This window comes from Electrona antarctica (genome assembly GCF_951216825.1).
Source record: "Electrona antarctica genome assembly, chromosome: 9".
Lineage (NCBI taxonomy): Eukaryota > Metazoa > Chordata > Actinopteri > Myctophiformes > Myctophidae > Electrona > Electrona antarctica.
This window is the reverse complement of record NC_136790.1, coordinates 33,630,422-33,647,921: the sequence shown is the minus strand read 5'-3', so window position 1 is coordinate 33,647,921 and position 17,500 is coordinate 33,630,422. Positions and strand designations below refer to the sequence as shown.

Below are 17,500 nucleotides of genomic sequence, written 5' to 3'. Positions count from 1 at the left end.
TTACCACGCTAATGGGACGTTACTGGCAGAACAATACAGCTGTTACCACGCTAATGGGACGTTACTGGCAGAACAATACAGCTGTTACCACGCTAATGGGACGTTACTGGCAGAACAATACAGCTGTTACCACACTAATGGGACGTTACTGGCAGAACAATACAGCTGTTACCACGCTAATGGGACGTTACCATGCTATCGTAGTCGTAGATGCTGACAATGACAAGGGGCGGGTCTTCTCTAAGCTCCTCCTTCTTCCCCTCCAGTAGAATTCTGTCAAACAGCAAGCACTCACACCAGGCCGGAGACAGTGTCTCGTTAAGCACCTAAGCAACAGAAACATACAAATGATGTATATTATACGTATAGTATACTGACGTATAGTCAATGTGTTAAAGGAGTAGCAAAGTACTAACGGGCTAAATTGTCTCATGCACGAATGATGCACACGCATGTGAATGAGCTCCGGCTGAACAATACAGGCATGGTCAGGCAGAAGTAGTATACAAAGTTTTGTTTCTTTTTCTATTGCTATATTTGTAGTCGATTAAAAAGTACACTATTTGTCTTTGAAATGAAGGAGTTACAGTCATCCAAACAAAGTCTCCAAAAGGCAAACATACAAACACTCAAGTACAGAAGCTCGAAAAATCTACTTACAATATTCAAATAAATGTACTTTGTTACTATCCTTCACTCATAAGTTATAAAAATATAACACATAACATACAATATAACACATAATGACATATTTTAGATCAGAGGTTCTCAAATTCTTTTAGCTCAGGTCACCCCTCTAAGCAACTTTTTCATCCAAGGTAGCCCTGAATTACATTGATACTAGCACCTTTACATTTATGAAAAATATGTAAATCTTTCCCACTGAGATACAGTATGTCACGACCGGGCAGAGGCCTTTTGTGGCCCGGCAGAGGCCTTTTGTGGCGGTTCTGGACAACCGTGGGTCCGACCGACTCGACACCGGGCACTGCACTCCCTGTGGGGGTGTGGAACGTGTGTGTCGAATTTGAAGTCGGTGGGGCGAACGGTTCTCGATTACAGACGTACAGACATACAGACGTACAGACTTGGTGCATTTATAGTTAGATAACTCATGAATACACTTAAAACACTCATGATAGCATTCGTACCCGTGTGACCTGGCACTGCGTGGAGAAGAGCACCTTGGCGAAAGGGTCTGACAGGCCGTTGTCGTCAGCAGCCACGAGGCTCCGCCCCTGGTACAGATGACACCGCAGCTGGAAGTATCTGCTGTCTGCACACAGGACAGTACATACATTTAACTAGAGCTAGGACAGTACATTTAACTATAGGGCTGTCTGCACACAGGACAGTAAATATATTTAACTAGGGCTAGGACAGTACATTTAATATAGGGCTGTCTGCACACAGGACAGTACATACATTTAACTAGGGCTAGGACAGTACATTTATTATAGGGCTGTCTGCACACAGGACAGTACATTTAACTATAGGGCTGTCTGCACACAGGACAGTACATACATTTAACTAGGGCTAGGACAGTACATTTAATATAGGGCTGTCTGCACACAGGACAGTACATACATTTAACTAGGGCTAGGACAGTACATTTAATATAGGGCTGTCTGCACACAGGACAGTACATTTAACTATAGGGCTGTCTGCACACAGGACAATACATACATTTAACTAGGGCTAGGACAGTACATTTAACTATAGAGCTGTCTGCACACAGGGCAGTACATTTAACTATAGAGCTGTCTGCACACAGGGCAGTACATTTCACTATATGGCTGTCTGCACACAGTTTTTTGTGGCTTTCGCCTTTATTTTATATATTTTATGGAGGGACAGACAGTAGGCTGGATTACCAGCCAAGGTGCCTGGACCCCTGAGCCATGGCCCAGGCTCAGGGCAGTACATTTAACTATAAGGCTGTCTGCACACAGGGCAGTACATTTCACTATAGCGGCTGTCAAACCATTAAAAATTTCAATCAGATTAATCATAGCATCATTAAATAATCATGATTAATCACCACTCGTAATGCCTAAAATATTATGCCCATTTTCTTTATATAATTTTGTGGGAACGGAAAGATGAATGATTCTCTCTCTCGCACTCTCTCTCGCACTCTCTCGCTGTCATGTACATAATTACCACTAGATTCTTGGAACCGGACACAAACCGGCTTGTTAAGCAGAACCATATTAATTTGGGGCGGCATAGCTGAATGGGTAGAGAGCCCGCCTGGGGAAATATGGCTAGTGGAAGTGTACATTTCATAGGGGAAATTCAATGGCAGTTACTTTTCATTTAAAAAAAATTATGATAATTTTCCCTTGATTTGCCATTGTTTATATCGAACGAAATATGAGAAGTAGGCTATATTTTGTTCCATTTCTGAAACAACTTTTTTGGGTTCTAAACCAATGCATATTCGGTGGAAACACTCTGAACTGGTTCAAATTTAGGCGGGAAAAAAGAACGGAACCTTTTCCACCCTGGTGTAAAAGTGGCCGCAGTAGAAACTCACTCTGGCAGGAGAGGTGGTTGGGGGTCTTCTATAGAAACTCACCCTGGCAGGAGAGGTGGTTGGGGGTCTTCTATAGAAACTCACCCTGGCAGGAGAGGTGGTTGGGGGTCTTCTATAGAAACTCACCCTGGCAGGAGAGGTGGTTGGGGGTCTTCTAGAAACTCACCCTGGCAGGAGAGGTGATTGGGGGTCTTCTATAGAAACTCACCCTGGCAGGAGAGGTGGTTGGGGGTCTTCTATAGAAACTCACCCTGGCAGGAGAGGTGGTTGGGGGTCTTCTATAGAAACTCACCCTGGCAGGAGAGGTGGTTGGGGGTCTTCTATAGAAACTCACCCTGGCAGGAGAGGTGGTTGGGGGTCTTCTATAGAAACTCACCCTGGCAGGAGAGGTGGTTGGGGGTCTTCTAGAAACTCACCCTGGCAGGAGAGGTGATTGGGGGTCTTCTATAGAAACTCACCCTGGCAGGAGAGGTGGTTGGGGGTCTTCTATAGAAACTCACCCTGGCAGGAGAGGTGGTTGGGGGTCTTCTATAGAAACACACCCTGGCAGGAGAGGTGGTTGGGGGTCTTCTATAGAAACTCACTCTGGCAGGAGAGGTGGTTGGGGGTCTTCTATAGAAACTCACCCTGTCAGGAGAGGTGGTTGGGGGTCTTCTAGAAACTCACCCTGGCAGGAGAGGTGGTTGGGGGTCTTCTAGAAACTCACTCTGGCAGGAGAGGTGGTTGGGGGTCTTCTAGAAACTAACCCTGGCAGGAGAGGTGGTTGGGGGTCTTCTATAGAAACTCACCCTGGCAGGAGAGGTGGTTGGGGGTCTTCTATAGAAACTCACTCTGGCAGGAGAGGTGGTTGGGGGTCTTCTAGAAACTCACTCTGGCAGGAGAGGTGGTTGGGGGTCTTCTAGAAACTCACCCTGGCAGGAGAGGTGGTTGGGGGTCTTCTAGAAACTCACCCTGGCAGGAGAGGTGGTTGGGGGTCTTCTAGAAACTCACCCTGGCAGGAGAGGTGGTTGGGGGTCTTCTATAGAAACTCACCCTCATGGCAGGAGAGGTGGTTGGGGGTCTTCTAGAAACTCACTCTGGCAGGAGAGGTGGTTGGGGGTCTTCTATAGAAACTCACCCTGGTAGGAGAGGTGGTTGGGGGTCTTCTAGAAACTCACCCTGGTAGGAGAGGTGGTTGGGGGTCTTCTAGAAACTCACCCTGGTAGGAGAGGTGGTTGGGGGTCTTCTAGAAACTCACTCTGGCAGGAGAGGTGGTTGGGGGTCTTCTAGAAACTCACTCTGGCAGGAGAGGTGGTTGGGGGTCTTCTATAGAAACTCACTCTGGCAGGAGAGGTGGTTGGGGGTCTTCTATAGAAACTCACTCTGGCAGGAGAGGTGGTTGGGGGTCTTCTAGAACTCACTCTGGTAGGAGAGGTGGTTGGGGGTCTTCTATAGAAACTCACTCTGGCAGGAGAGGTGGTTGGGGGTCTTCTAGAAACTCACTCTGGCAGAAGAGGTGGTTGGGGGTCTTCTATAGAAACTCACTCTGGCAGGAGAGGTGGTTGGGGGTCTTCTAGAAACTCACTCTGGCAGGAGAGGTGGTTGGGGGTCTTCTAGAAACTCACCCTGGCAGGAGAGGTGGTTGGGGGTCTTCTAGAAACTCACCCTGTTAGGAGAGGTGGTTGGGGATCTTCTATAGAAACTCACCCTGGCAGGAGAGGTGGTTGGGGGTCTTCTAGAAACTCACCCTGGCAGGAGAGGTGGTTGGGGGTCTTCTAGAAACTCACCCTGGTAGGAGAGGTGGTTGGGGGTCTTCTAGAAACTCACTCTGGCAGGAGAGGTGGTTGGGGGTCTTCTATAGAAACTCACCCTGGTAGGAGAGGTGGTTGGGGGTCTTCTAGAAACTCACCCTGGTAGGAGAGGTGGTTGGGGGTCTTCTAGAAACTCACCCTGGTAGGAGAGGTGGTTGGGGGTCTTCTAGAAACTCACTCTGGCAGGAGAGGTGGTTGGGGGTCTTCTATAGAAACTCACCCTGGTAGGAGAGGTGGTTGGGGGTCTTCTATAGAAACTCACTCTGGCAGGAGAGGTGGTTGGGGGTCTTCTAGAAACTCACCCTGGCAGGAGAGGTGGTTGGGGGTCTTCTAGAAACTCACCCTGGCAGGAGAGGTGGTTGGGGGTCTTCTAGAAACTCACCCTGGCAGGAGAGGTGGTTGGGGGTCTTCTAGAAACTCACCCTGGCAGGAGAGGTGGTTGGGGGTCTTCTAGAAACTCACCCTGGCAGGAGAGGTGGTTGGGGGTCTTCTAGAAACTCACCCTGGCAGGAGAGGTGGTTGGGGGTCTTCTAGAAACTCACTCTGGCAGGAGAGGTGGTTGGGGGTCTTCTATAGAAACTCACTCTGGCAGGAGAGGTGGTTGGGGGTCTTCTATAGAAACTCACCCTGGCAGGAGAGGTGGTTGGGGGTCTTCTATAGAAACTCACTCTGGCAGGAGAGGTGGTTGGGGGTCTTCTATAGAAACTCACCCTGGCTGCAGGAGAGGTGGTTGGGGGTCTTCTATAGAAACTCACCCTGTTAGGAGAGGTGGTTGGGGGTCTTCTATAGAAACTCACTCTGGCAGGAGAGGTGGTTGGGGGTATTCTATAGAAACTCACCCTGGCTGCAGGAGAGGTGGTTGGGGGTCTTCTATAGAAACTCACTCTGGCAGGAGAGGTGGTTGGGGGTCTTCTATAGAAACTCACCCTGGCTGCAGGAGAGGTGGTTGGGGGGTCTTCTAGAAACTCACCCTGGCAGGAGAGGTGGTTGGGGGTCTTCTATAGAAACTCACCCTGGTAGGAGAGGTGGTTGGGGGTCTTCTATAAACTCACCCTGGCAGGAGAGGTGGTTGGGGGTCTTCTAGAAACTCACCCTGACAGGAGAGGTGGTTGGGGGTCTTCTAGAAACTCACCCTGGCAGGAGAGGTGGTTGGGGGTCTTCTATAGAAACTCACCCTGGTAGGAGAGGTGGTTGGGGGTCTTCTATAGAAACTCACCCTGGCAGGAGAGGTGGTTGGGGGTCTTCTAGAAACTCACCCTGGTAGGAGAGGTGGTTGGGGGTCTTCTATAGAAACTCACCCTGGCAGGAGAGGTGGTTGGGGGTCTTCTAGAAACTCACCCTGGTAGGAGAGGTGGTTGGGGGTCTTCTATAGAAACTCACCCTGGCAGGAGAGGTGGTTGGGGGTCTTCTAGAAACTCACCCTGGTAGGAGAGGTGGTTGGGGGTCTTCTATAGAAACTCACCCTGGCAGGAGAGGTGGTTGGGGGTCTTCTATAGAAACTCACCCTGGCTGCAGGAGAGGTGGTTGGGGGTCTTCTAGAAACTCACCCTGTTAGGAGAGGTGGTTGGGGGTCTTCTATAGAAACTCACCCTGGCAGGAGAGGTGGTTGGGGGTCTTCTATAGAAACTCACCCTGGCAGGAGAGGTGGTTGGGGGTCTTCTTCCTCCCTGCGGCCTGCAGGGCTCTGGCTCCCTCCTCATCCTCTTCCTCGTAGAGGGGCAGGAAGTCCTCTGGCAGGGAGGTGACCGCCTCCTTGCTGTACTTGGTCAGACCCAACCACAGATACACCTCCAGCTTGGCGAAGATCTGCCCTACTGGTCCTCCTGGGGACTGCAACACAGCACCATCACATTCCACTTGACCATTCATTGTCACACTCTAGTGATGATTTTGACAGCACATTTTGATTTAGTTTAGTCTTTTGAACAAAAAATGATTCAGTTTTAGTATATATTTAGTATATTTTGGCGGGCCTTCATGGCATCGTGATTTTACACTTGGTTGAATGCTGAAAATAGCCGATCTGTGTGTGTGTGTGTGTGTGTGTGTGTGTGTGTGTGTGTGTGTGTGTGTGTGTGTGTGTGTGTGTGTGTGTGTGTGTGTGTGTGTGTGTGTGTTACCTTCATGTAGAGGGTAGTGACTTTCCCACAGTCCCGCCCCCTCTGCTCCTCGACCAATGAGAATAGGATGGAGTGGGCGGGGATCCTGATGTAAGCCAATCGTTTTGCTCCGCTCATTAGCCATAGAAAAACATCAGGGATGGTACTCTGAGGCTGTTGGTGACATCATTATTATTTATTATTAATTATTACATAATATTTTTTAAATTCATGATTATTACATAATAATCAATAATTTTGCTTATTCGTAATAATCGTTTCCACGTTTTCAACAGCCCATTTACAATGCAAGCTTTTATTTTTTTTTATTTTTTATTATTTAATGTAATTTCTTTGAATATAAAACAATCACACCGGTGTGAAGTGAGGGGCGCTCTTATAATCATATATCATCATACATCATCTCATTCTCACAATTTGCGTCCTCACTTTTCCGTCTTCACTTTTCTGTCTTCACTTTTCTGTCCTCACTTTTTATCCTCAATAATTTGCTCAGCCAATCAAATCATCGCTATGATGTACACACAAACACACAAAGCTGGGCATAGGCCCTCAAAAATAACCTAATTTGTCATAATATCTGCACACCACAATTAATAATAATGAATAAAGTATTTGTATGACATTTGTCTGTATCTGTATGACAACATGTCATGATCATGACAATCCTGATGATATGATGATGATGATGATTGCAGATTCTCATTGTTAGGTCAGAGGAATACCAGGGTTCCAAACGGACCCTTACAGGTCTGTAACTCTGACAGCATGCGAATGGAACCAAACGGACCCTTACAGGTCTGTAACTCTGAGAGTATACAAATGGAACCAAATGGACCATTACAGGTCTGTAACTCTGACAGCGTACAAATGGAACCAAATGGACCCTTACAGGTCTGTAACTCTGAGAGTATACAAATGGAACCAAATGGATATTTGGACGGTTGGACCCCATGTGTTCCCCAGACCGAATGTTAAGAAACAGTGGTGATGATGATGATGATGACGATGTTATAATAAAACCCTGACCTCTTTAGCAAGTAGGCGGAGCTTCTTCAGGATCTTCCTGGCATCGACCAATCGTTGCTTTGCTGTCCGTCTGGTGATACGCCTCTTAGTCCTCACTGCCTGTCTGGCTACCATCACCTGGACAGACACGCACGCACGCACGCACGCACGCACACACGCACACGCACACACGCAAACTGTTGCATTACACTGACAAGTACATACTGTACAGAGCTGACAAGATGGAGTTTAAACAGAAAAACCTAATACTTGTGTCTCTTACTCTCTTGTTGTTGACTTGTTGCCAGGCAGACATCTGGTATCTTTCAACTTTTCATATTTTGCTATAAATTAATGCCCTGCTTCATTGTACAAGAGTGTCGTACAAAATAAGTGAAAATAGCCGATCTACAAGCTTGGCTATTGTTCCTATTTTAAAATGTTATTTGTTTTTAATAATAATGAAAAAGGAATGGTTTTGGAAATACAAGGTTTAGATATACTGCATGAACAGTGTATTGTACTTACAATGTTCTTCTTGATGAAGTCCTTCCTGCATTTATCCAGGGTGTTTGGTTTGGACATCACCTTCCTGTCTGAAAGCACATTAAACTGTCTGCACACACACACACACACACACACACACACACACACACACACACACACACACACACACACACACACACACACACACACACACACACACACACACACACACACACACACACACACACACACACACACACACACACACGCACGCACGGACAGTCGGACACACACACGCGCATGCACACACACACACATGTTTGTTTGCATCTATACATCAACATTTTAGGAAGTTGACTTCATGAATGCCATTTCTATTGTGTGTGCCATTTTTGACCCTATAGGATCTTAGCCTGGTTAACCACTCCCCCTTGAAAACATTTCATTCAGAAAGGAATGAAATGTGGGTTTGGGTTCAGGACAAAACAATACAAAATCCACGTGTGGAGTGGACCCCTCTTTCCATCTCTAGACTATTAGGCTATTGATGTAACATTAGTTAACAGGGACAACAAATTTAAACCAATAGGTTTCAGTATTGCTTCTATCTAATATGTACACAGTTTGTGCTTCAGTTAACACTTGAATTTATTTTCATCTAAACATTTGACCTCTTTTCTTTTTTAAACCATTACGGAACCGAAACGGGGAATCGCTACAGGGAGTGGAACAGATATGCAGAATGGGAAACGGAATCCCAATCGATAAAATCCCAACGATACCCGTCCGTCCTACTAGTGATATAATGGAGGTTGTGTCCATTTCATTATTGTGACAGGTTGACAGTATGTCTTACTTGCAGGAAACAATGAGCTCCAGCAACACCTCCACCAGTCTCTCCTTCACTCTGCTCCTCGGCCTCCGCAGCATGCTGTCCACCTCCTCCAAGCCTGAGTCCTACAGAGGAGAGGGGAGACAGACAGAGGAGAGGGGTGGTTGGGGGAGGAGAGGAGAGGGGAGAGAGACAGAGGAGCAGAGGGGGTGGTAGGGGGAGGAGAGGAGAGGGGAGACAGACAGAGACATTTCTCAAATTTGAAAGCACTATATTTCTAAAACTATGAAACATTTCAAAGATTTTTTTTCAGGCAAACATGACCGTAAGATGAACCTAAATAGGTTTGAATGGGGTTTCTAGGTGTAAGTATGTAGGACTAGTAGCATGCCAAAGTTTGTGCTATTGCCATTGAGAATGCATTGGGCGTTTAAGTTAAATACTGGGGGGTCATATTTTGACAGCAGAAACTGCCTGTCATAATTTCACCCCCCTCCCTATTCCAAAGCCCCCCCAGGTACATGATATATTTAAACTATTTTCAGAAATGGTACAATAATTTTTTCAGTGGGTAGATCTTGTTACAATTTACAATTTACAATTTAGGCATTTAGCAGACGCTCTTAATCCATTAATAATTAATAATTGTTGAGCTCGTTATTTTGAAAGTAGATCTCACGTCAAAAATGTGTGGGCACCCCTGACCTACAGCTTAAACTAAAGATCTGTTCTCCCATAACATACAGTCAATTTGAATGTTTTATTTGTATTTATTTTTTAATAACTTTATTTATAAGATTTTCAATGTTTCCTACATACAAAAGAAGACAATAACATTAATAGCAACAGCAATACAGCAATAGATATAAATAGGAAATAAAAGGTAGAAAGAAATACAAAACAAAAAACAAATGAATAAAACATAGAATGGAATTAAATTACAAGTGGTCATAAAGAGAGAGAGAAAAGAAAAGAGAGAGAGAAAAAAGGTCTTTAGCTAAATTAAGGGTTATACAGTAATCCAAACAGACGTTAACCAGACAGTAGTACAATTGACAAATTTCAATGTTTTGATTGCAGACCTGCACACAATGTCTGCAACTGCTTTTAAACGTGTGGTCTATCACACAATATGGGAAGGTTTCTCCTTTGTTTTGTATTATCATTGATGTGAATATTGATGTGAAAATGAAATTGTACTGCAATGTATAACTTTTAGTCATGTTTTAGTCACCTGACAAAGATAATTTAATTATATTTAAGTCTTTTGGATTTCATTCAAATAAAGACGACTAAAACCAAACTTTTCTCTCAAAATTGACACTGGACCAGTGTCTGTCTTACCAGCCTGTCGGCCATCTTGTGAAGCCAGTTGGACTGGAAGTAACGGAAGCTGTCGTCCTCAAACTGACTCCACACAAACAGACAGGGCTTCTGTCTCACTGCAGGAGGCTGGAGAGGGAGACAACTGAAAGACCTACAGACAGACAGACAGACAGACAGACAGACAGACAGACAGACAGACAGACAGACCAATTTCACTTGTTATCCTATATGCTGTATGAGTTCTCTCTCCTGATTTGATGAAATTGGTATCCCGACCTGAAAATGCCTCAACGTATGAGTAGCACGGCCTGGGTGCAGAAAGTCATGCGGTAAGTACTGGGAGCTGATGGTAGGTGTTGCACTCCACATCAGCAGTCCATCTCCCAGAGGTCTGGTCTAGCGCATTGTAAAGGGGAGATCGAGACTCCCACGCTCTGGCTGATACCGACAATAAGCCTCTCCGATCTACTTAGTAGTCAGCAGTGTTGATTTCGTTGATTGAAACTATGACGAAACATTTTCTTCCTTTTTTCCACTGACGAAAACTAAATAAAAACTAAGCTATGATGACTAAAACTATAAATGTATTGACAATTTTGTCAACAAATAGAAAATAGACTAAAATGTTAGAGAGGTTCTAGTGGTAATTTTTCAGCATGCAACCAAGTGTAAAATCAGCCATTACGGTATGCCAAAATACATTTTTGCTGTCAAATCAACACTGCATGTCTGGCTGATACCGACAACCTCCGACCTACTTACTTACTTAGTCAGTTAGTTACCTGTCATATTCAGTAGGCTGTGGTCTCATAGAGGAGTTAGTTACCTGTCATATTCAGTAGACTGTGGTCTCATAGAGGAGTTAGTTATCTGTCATATTCAGTAGGCTGTGGTCTCATAGAGGAGTTAGTTATCTGTCATATTCAGTAGGCTGTGGTCTCATAGAGGAGTTAGTTACCTGTCATATTCAGTAGGCTGTGGTCTCATAGAGGAGTTAGTTACCTGTCATATTCAGTAGGCTGGGGTCTCATAGGGGTGGAGATGGATCTGTTTTCTGGCTCAGGGTTGATCACCTCCTCTCTCTCCAGCTCGTCCTCTGAGTCCAGCAAGCCCTGCGCGTCCTCGTTCAGCTCCTCTCTGCTCCTCCTCAGCTCCTCTCTACTCCTGCTCAACTCCTCTCTACTCCTGCTCAACTCCCTCTTACTCTTCTTACTCCCTACCTCCACTGCTTTCCCATAATTCCCTGGGAGAGAGACAACAGTTCAGATAAAAACGATCAGTTCAGACACCCATCAACTAGTGGCAAGTAGTCAAATAATATAGAATAAAATACTGTAGATAGGGGTATTCAAGCTTAAACTGGATTAGACTGGTTTGACACTGGACTGCCTACCTATGGAGAGTTCAAAGGTGAGAGGTCGTGACCCTACAGAGGGGTCCAACATGGTGACCTCAAACAAAGAGGCAAACAGCAGAAACTCCTCCTTCTGTCCCACAAAGCCCTGGAAGACATGAAACACACTGTCTTCTTAAACATGATGTAGGCTACTGGAAGACATGAAACACAATGTCTTCTTAAACATGATGTAGGCTACTGGAAGACATGAAACACACTGTCTTCTTAAACATGATGTAGGCTACTGGAAGACATGAAACACACTGTCTTCTTAAACATGATGTAGGCTACTGGAAGACATGAAACACAATGTCTTCTTAAACATGATGTAGGCTACTGCATGGAAGACATGAAACACAATGTCTTCTTAAACATGATGTAGGCTACTGGAAGACATGAAACACAATGTCTTCTTAAACATGATGTAGGCTACTGGAAGACATGAAACACAATGTCTTCTTAAACATGATATACTGTAGACCAGATCAAAATGTATGCAAATATCATCAAGGCCTGCCAAAATACATTTGTGTCGACAAAGTTGACTAAAACTAGATTACAGCGAAAACCTTGCAGATGACTACAACCAAATGAAAATGTATTCAAAAGACTATGACTAATCTAAATAAAAATGAACACTGCGTGAAACACACTGTTCTAAAACATAGAACATAGACCAGATCAAGGGCACAGAGGGCAATTTTGAAATGAGGGGAATGATGATGCTGATGCTGATGCTGATGATGAAGATGATGCTGATGTTCTCACCTCAGGAAGGGGGTGTATCTCCTCTGTCTCCACGGTAACAGACTCTGGTACCTCAGGACTTACATCTTCTGCTTCCTCTACAGCACTGCTGGTGGCCTGAGACGCTGCCGTGGCAACCACACATAAACAAAAGCATGTGATTCATATCAAAAACACCTTATTTTCATGAAGACAAAATTATTATAAAGGGGCATCTGTAGGAGGATGGCTGTCCATACGTGGGTCAGTCTGTGTACAAATACAATTCGTTTTTTTACATCTTTGAGTGGTGCAACCACTCCTATAGACAGCTATGTTGTCCCTGCCTAGCTTGGTCCCTGGCTGGGTCTGTCTGTCTGTCTGTCTGTCTGTCTGTCTGTCTGTCTGTCTGTCTGTCTGTCTGTCTGAGCACAAAATAGCGTTTGGTTGGTTTTCACAACCAAGTGTCACTGTTGCGCAGCCTAACACACACACACACACAACGGTATATATTATGATGGTTTGGGGTGTTACAGTACAGTACAGTACAGTACAGTACAGTACAGTACAGTACAGTACAGTACAGTACAGTACAGTACAGTACAGTACAGTACAGTACAGTACAGTACAGTGGAATATGGACTATAACAGTAACAGTGTGTAGACTGACCTTCCTGTTTGTCCTGCTGCTTTGCCTTGCTGCTCCTCTTGTTCTTCAAGCCAAACTTTCCCAGAGCCCCTTTAACCTGCAGCACACCACAGTAACTATACCTTAAGTATATTTTTGGAGTATTTTGGTTTTCTTTATGCAAGCAGGGCTACAGTCTCAGTCTATTGGTTGTCCCCAGGGGGGGAATTAATCTATCAATCCCCCTGTTGCTGAACCACAATTTCCAGGTGAAGTGGATTAGAGTGGTTGTCCGTAATAGCATCAAGCTTCCTGTCCAGGGTAGTCCTCACAATGTCCAGCATGTTCAGGTTGTTAATGTCCCCGGTGGCATTAATGTAACCCTAACCCCCCCAACATGTGATCGCAGTCTAGGACGTGTAGCACGTTGTCCAGGATGTTTTAGGGAAGGAAGAAGAGTCTATAGTACGTGTGGAGCATTGTCCAGGGTGTTTTAGGGAAGGGAGAAGAGTCTAGGACGTGTGTAGCGTTGTCCAGGGTGTTTTAGGGAAGGGAGAAGAGTCTAGGACGTGTGTAGCGTTGTCCAGGGTGTTTTAGGGAAGGGAGAAGAGTCTAGGACATGTGTAGTGTTGTCCAGGGTGTTTTAGGGAAGGGAGAAGAGTCTAGGACGTGTGTAGCGTTGTCCAGGGTGTTTTAGGGAAGGGAGAAGAGTCTAGGACGTGTGGAGTGTCGTCCAGGGGTGTTTTGAGCGAACGACTGTTTGTGTAAATTGAATGGACAAAATGTTTTTTGTATATCATAGTCTAGAGAACAAAAGAAAAATAGATAAAAAGGGTTAATGTCAAAATGTTTCAACCAACCTTGGCCAGAGGGGCGGAGCTTGACTCTGCCGAGACGGCAGAGGGGGAGGAGTAAACCTCCACACTGAGAGCCAATAGGATTCGACCACGATAGAAGATTCCATCCCCTAGTCCCTCATTCAGAGCCTGAGGAGGAGAGGAGAGGTGTTGATTAAAGGGTTGTAGAGGTGGTTATAGTTTAGTAATATTAGTAGTCAGGAGTAGTTTGTTAACCTGATGTACGTCTCCTAGTGTGGAGTTCTTTGGTGAACCGTAGAGATTGACCCAACAAGGTCCAAAAGTCGGATTAAAACCTGGATAAAAAGACAGACAGACAGACAGACAGACAGACAGACAGACAGACAGACAGACAAAGGTCATGCATTAACCCGATGAAGTCGATGGTTTATAATCTAGTAACATCTCAACACTAGTCACGACCTTTGACCTTTGAGACTGTACCATTCCTGGTGGGGTCGGAGATCTGCTGCAGGTCCAGGAAGTGCGTCGCCACGGCGACGTCTCCAAGGTGGGCGTCATCTCGGATCTGCAGTCTGATTCGTCGAGCCAGAGGCGGGAAGGGCTCTATGAAGGAGATCTGCTCGTTCCACACTGGGGTGTTGGTGGAGTTGGCTACCGATGTCTCCCCCTGATCACACACACACACGCACACACGCACGCACGCACGCACGTACACACGCACACACGCACGCACACACGCACACACACACACACTTTCTGTCTTACAAATACAGTTCATGAAACCAATGCAGTTTCAGACAATGAATACACATTGACTGTTCTTTCCAGCCCTGCCCAATGAGTGAGTGAGTGAGTGAGTGAGTGAGTGAGTGAGTGAGTGAGTGAGTGAGATCGCTACATCCCCAAGCAACTCAACCCTGTGTTTGGAGAGTGTATGTTGTGTGTGTGTCAGTGTGTGTGTGTGTGTGTGTGTGTGTGTATGTGTGTGTGTGTGTGTGTGTGTGTGTGTGTGTGTGTGTGTGTGTGTGTGTGTGTGTGTGTGTGTGTGTGTGTGTCCAGTCTTTCGTCCAGCCCAGTAGATAAACAGGGGCAGGTAGACTTCCCATTACCACCTGAAAGTGTCAAGGCAACGCCTACAATACAAAACATATGACAAATGATAACACTCAGTATGACATCATAACTTACGTGTCATGTACACTTGACATGATGGAGACAGGGTTTTAGCGTACAGTACGTCAGGAGTGAGGAACGGTGTACGGGTAGTACTGTACGTCTGTGTAATTATAGTCTCTTCAAGCTCCAGTACATTTCATACATAGTTACAAATCTTCTCTTGTGCGTGCGTGCGTGCGTGCGTGCGTGCGTGCGTGCGTGCGTGCGTGCGTGCGTGCGTGCGTGCGTGTGTGCGTGCGTGCGTGTGCGTGCGTGTGCGTGCGTGCGTGTACCTGTTGTCCAGAGAAGGAGACGTGCACATAGGGGTCTATGAAGACTGTCCTGTCCATCACTTTGGACAGACTGGCCATAAGTCCCGCCCCCATGGTGGGCAGTCCCTCTGCCCGGTACACTCGAACCCTGAACCGAGCCCACGGCCTCTCCACTGGCATGCCTTTAGGAAGGAGCAGGTTCCTGGAGGAGGACATCCAAATAAAATATTCTGTTATAGAAGGCTTGTATAAAAATACTGTTAAGTAGAACATGAGTAAAAGTCTCGCTCTTTTCCAAGTGCTCAAAGTGCTTTACATTGGTTCATTCATTGAGAGGTGAAGCGGCAAACATGTTATGTTTCACTGTACAATATAGTCAATGAGGAAGATTGTTTTTTGATTATCAATTTCTAATCAATGCAAGAACTGAGCAATATTTACTGTCACATTTGGAGTTGGCATGTCACGGCATGGTAACTAAGCAACTGAAACCTCTACCAAAGTGTAGAGGTTTCAGGTGGGCGGTGGCATACTGACTTCTCTATGTCCTGATTGGCTGACGAGGAGGCCGGTGGTAGACTGGGCACGCTCAGTGAGTCTCCCTTCATGAGCACACTGAGGTTGGCCTTCACATAACCTTTGACCCCTGACCTGGTGTCTGCAGGGTCACTAAGAGGAGCCCAGCGCTGGTAGAACCTGTGATCTGAAAATATACACAATCAGCATCATTAATATCATCATCATTGTGTTGATTTTGACAGCAAAGTTTGATTTAGTTTAGGCATAGTCTTAAAATGTAATTAATTTTAGTTTTAGTCATATTTTAGTCATCTGAAATTATTTAGGTTTAGTCCAGTTTTAAATCTACAGGTGATTTTGTTGACAAAGATGTATTTTGGTGGGCCTTTTTACACTTGGTTGCATGCTGAAAATAGCCAATCTACAAGCTACCAACATGTTTCGGTCTCGTTGCCACTGCTTGAATCAACCTCTTGTATGTTGAAGTTCAAACCCACCTGGTTGGCTGTAGACTGTAAGGAAGAGGAAAAAACATCCTCACACTAGTTTCTAGAGCTCCATTTGGACACTAGGTCTGATGAGGACCTAGGGTCGAAACGTTGCAATTCCTTGCCTTTAATAAAAGTAAGTCTCATGGAGATCTAGAAACTATAAGTGTGCAGATGTTTTTTCCTCTTCCTTGATGTTTGCCTTGATGCCTGACACATCTAACCTGACTCCGCCAGATGGGGCAGCAGAGAGTACACTGGGTTCCCCCCTCCTGCTCCCATCTGGGAACTCTCAGGCAGACTTGATGCCCGGCCACAAAACGGCCTGGCCAATCAGCAGCAGCTTCTAGCAGCAGCTTCTAGCTTCTAGCTGCTGCTGATTGGCCAGGCCGTTTTGTGGCCCCATCTGGCGGAGTCAGGTTATGACACATCCAGCACCTGGTCTAAATATAGGCATTGAGATGTGCGCACAATCTTCTCTGTGGCTGTAGAGTGTAGTGTAGACTATAGCCAGGTCTATCTGAAAGGTAAACCCACCTGGTTGGTTGTAGACTGTATACTATAGCCAGGTCTATCTGAAAGGTAAACCCACCTGGTTGACTGTAGACTGTAGCCAGGTCTATCTGAAAGGTAAACCCACCTGGTTGACTGTAGACTGTAGCCAGGTCTATCTGAAAGGTAAACCCACCTGGTTGGCTGTAGACGGTAAACAGGTATATCTTAAAGGTAAACCCACCTGGTTGGCTGTAGACTGTAGACTGTAGCCAGGTCTGTCTTAAAGGTAAACCCACCTGGTTGGCTGTAGACTGTAGACTGTAGCCAGGTCTGTCTTAAAGGTAAACCCACCTGGTTGGCTGTAGACTGTAGCCAGGTCTGTCTTAAAGGTAAACCCACCTGGTTGGCTGTAGACTGTAGCCAGGTCTGTCTTAAAGGTAAACCCACCTGGTTGGCTGTAGACTGTAGACTGTAGCCAGGTCTGTCTTAAAGGTAAACCCACCTGGTTGGCTGTAGACTGTAGCCAGGTCTGTCTTAAAGGTAAACCCACCTGGTTGGCTGTAGACTGTAGACTGTAGCCAGGTCTGTCTTAAAGGTAAACCCACCTGGTTGGCTGTAGACTGTAGCCAGGTCTGTCTTAAAGGTAAACCCACCTGGTTGGCTGTAGACTGTAGCCAGGTCTGTCTTAAAGGTAAACCCACCTGGTTGGCTGTAGACTGTAGCCAGGTCTATCTTAAAGGTAAACCCACCTGGTTGGCTGTAGACTGTAGCCAGGTCTATCTTAAAGGTTCCTATGTGAGTCATCAGGAAGGCCAGCGTACGCCTATGGACCACCTGGGAGGAAGTGTCATCACAGTCACATTTCACGCATTACACGCTTTCCACCAAAATAAAATAAA

At 45.7% G+C, this 17,500-nt stretch overlaps 1 protein-coding gene across 1 annotated transcript in view; it reads right to left on the bottom strand.

Annotated features, from left to right (window-relative positions):
- fer1l4 (fer-1 like family member 4) overlaps nucleotides 1-17,500 on the bottom strand; it is a gene marked incomplete at its 5' end in the record, with an annotated part of 51,042 nt that overhangs the window by 23,001 nt on the left and 10,541 nt on the right. Inside the window, 18 exons of the mRNA XM_079510662.1 lie at nucleotides 192-326; nucleotides 1,152-1,276; nucleotides 5,961-6,159; nucleotides 6,450-6,602; nucleotides 7,479-7,595; nucleotides 7,986-8,073; nucleotides 8,800-8,900; nucleotides 10,120-10,252; nucleotides 11,104-11,344; nucleotides 11,495-11,603; nucleotides 12,266-12,369; nucleotides 12,894-12,969; nucleotides 13,712-13,837; nucleotides 13,925-14,004; nucleotides 14,153-14,339; nucleotides 15,121-15,301; nucleotides 15,637-15,802; nucleotides 17,351-17,435. Of these exons, the coding sequence (XP_079366788.1) occupies nucleotides 192-326; nucleotides 1,152-1,276; nucleotides 5,961-6,159; nucleotides 6,450-6,602; nucleotides 7,479-7,595; nucleotides 7,986-8,073; nucleotides 8,800-8,900; nucleotides 10,120-10,252; nucleotides 11,104-11,344; nucleotides 11,495-11,603; nucleotides 12,266-12,369; nucleotides 12,894-12,969; nucleotides 13,712-13,837; nucleotides 13,925-14,004; nucleotides 14,153-14,339; nucleotides 15,121-15,301; nucleotides 15,637-15,802; nucleotides 17,351-17,435 (2,406 nt within the window). The remainder of the gene's footprint in view (nucleotides 1-191; nucleotides 327-1,151; nucleotides 1,277-5,960; nucleotides 6,160-6,449; nucleotides 6,603-7,478; nucleotides 7,596-7,985; nucleotides 8,074-8,799; nucleotides 8,901-10,119; nucleotides 10,253-11,103; nucleotides 11,345-11,494; nucleotides 11,604-12,265; nucleotides 12,370-12,893; nucleotides 12,970-13,711; nucleotides 13,838-13,924; nucleotides 14,005-14,152; nucleotides 14,340-15,120; nucleotides 15,302-15,636; nucleotides 15,803-17,350; nucleotides 17,436-17,500) is intronic.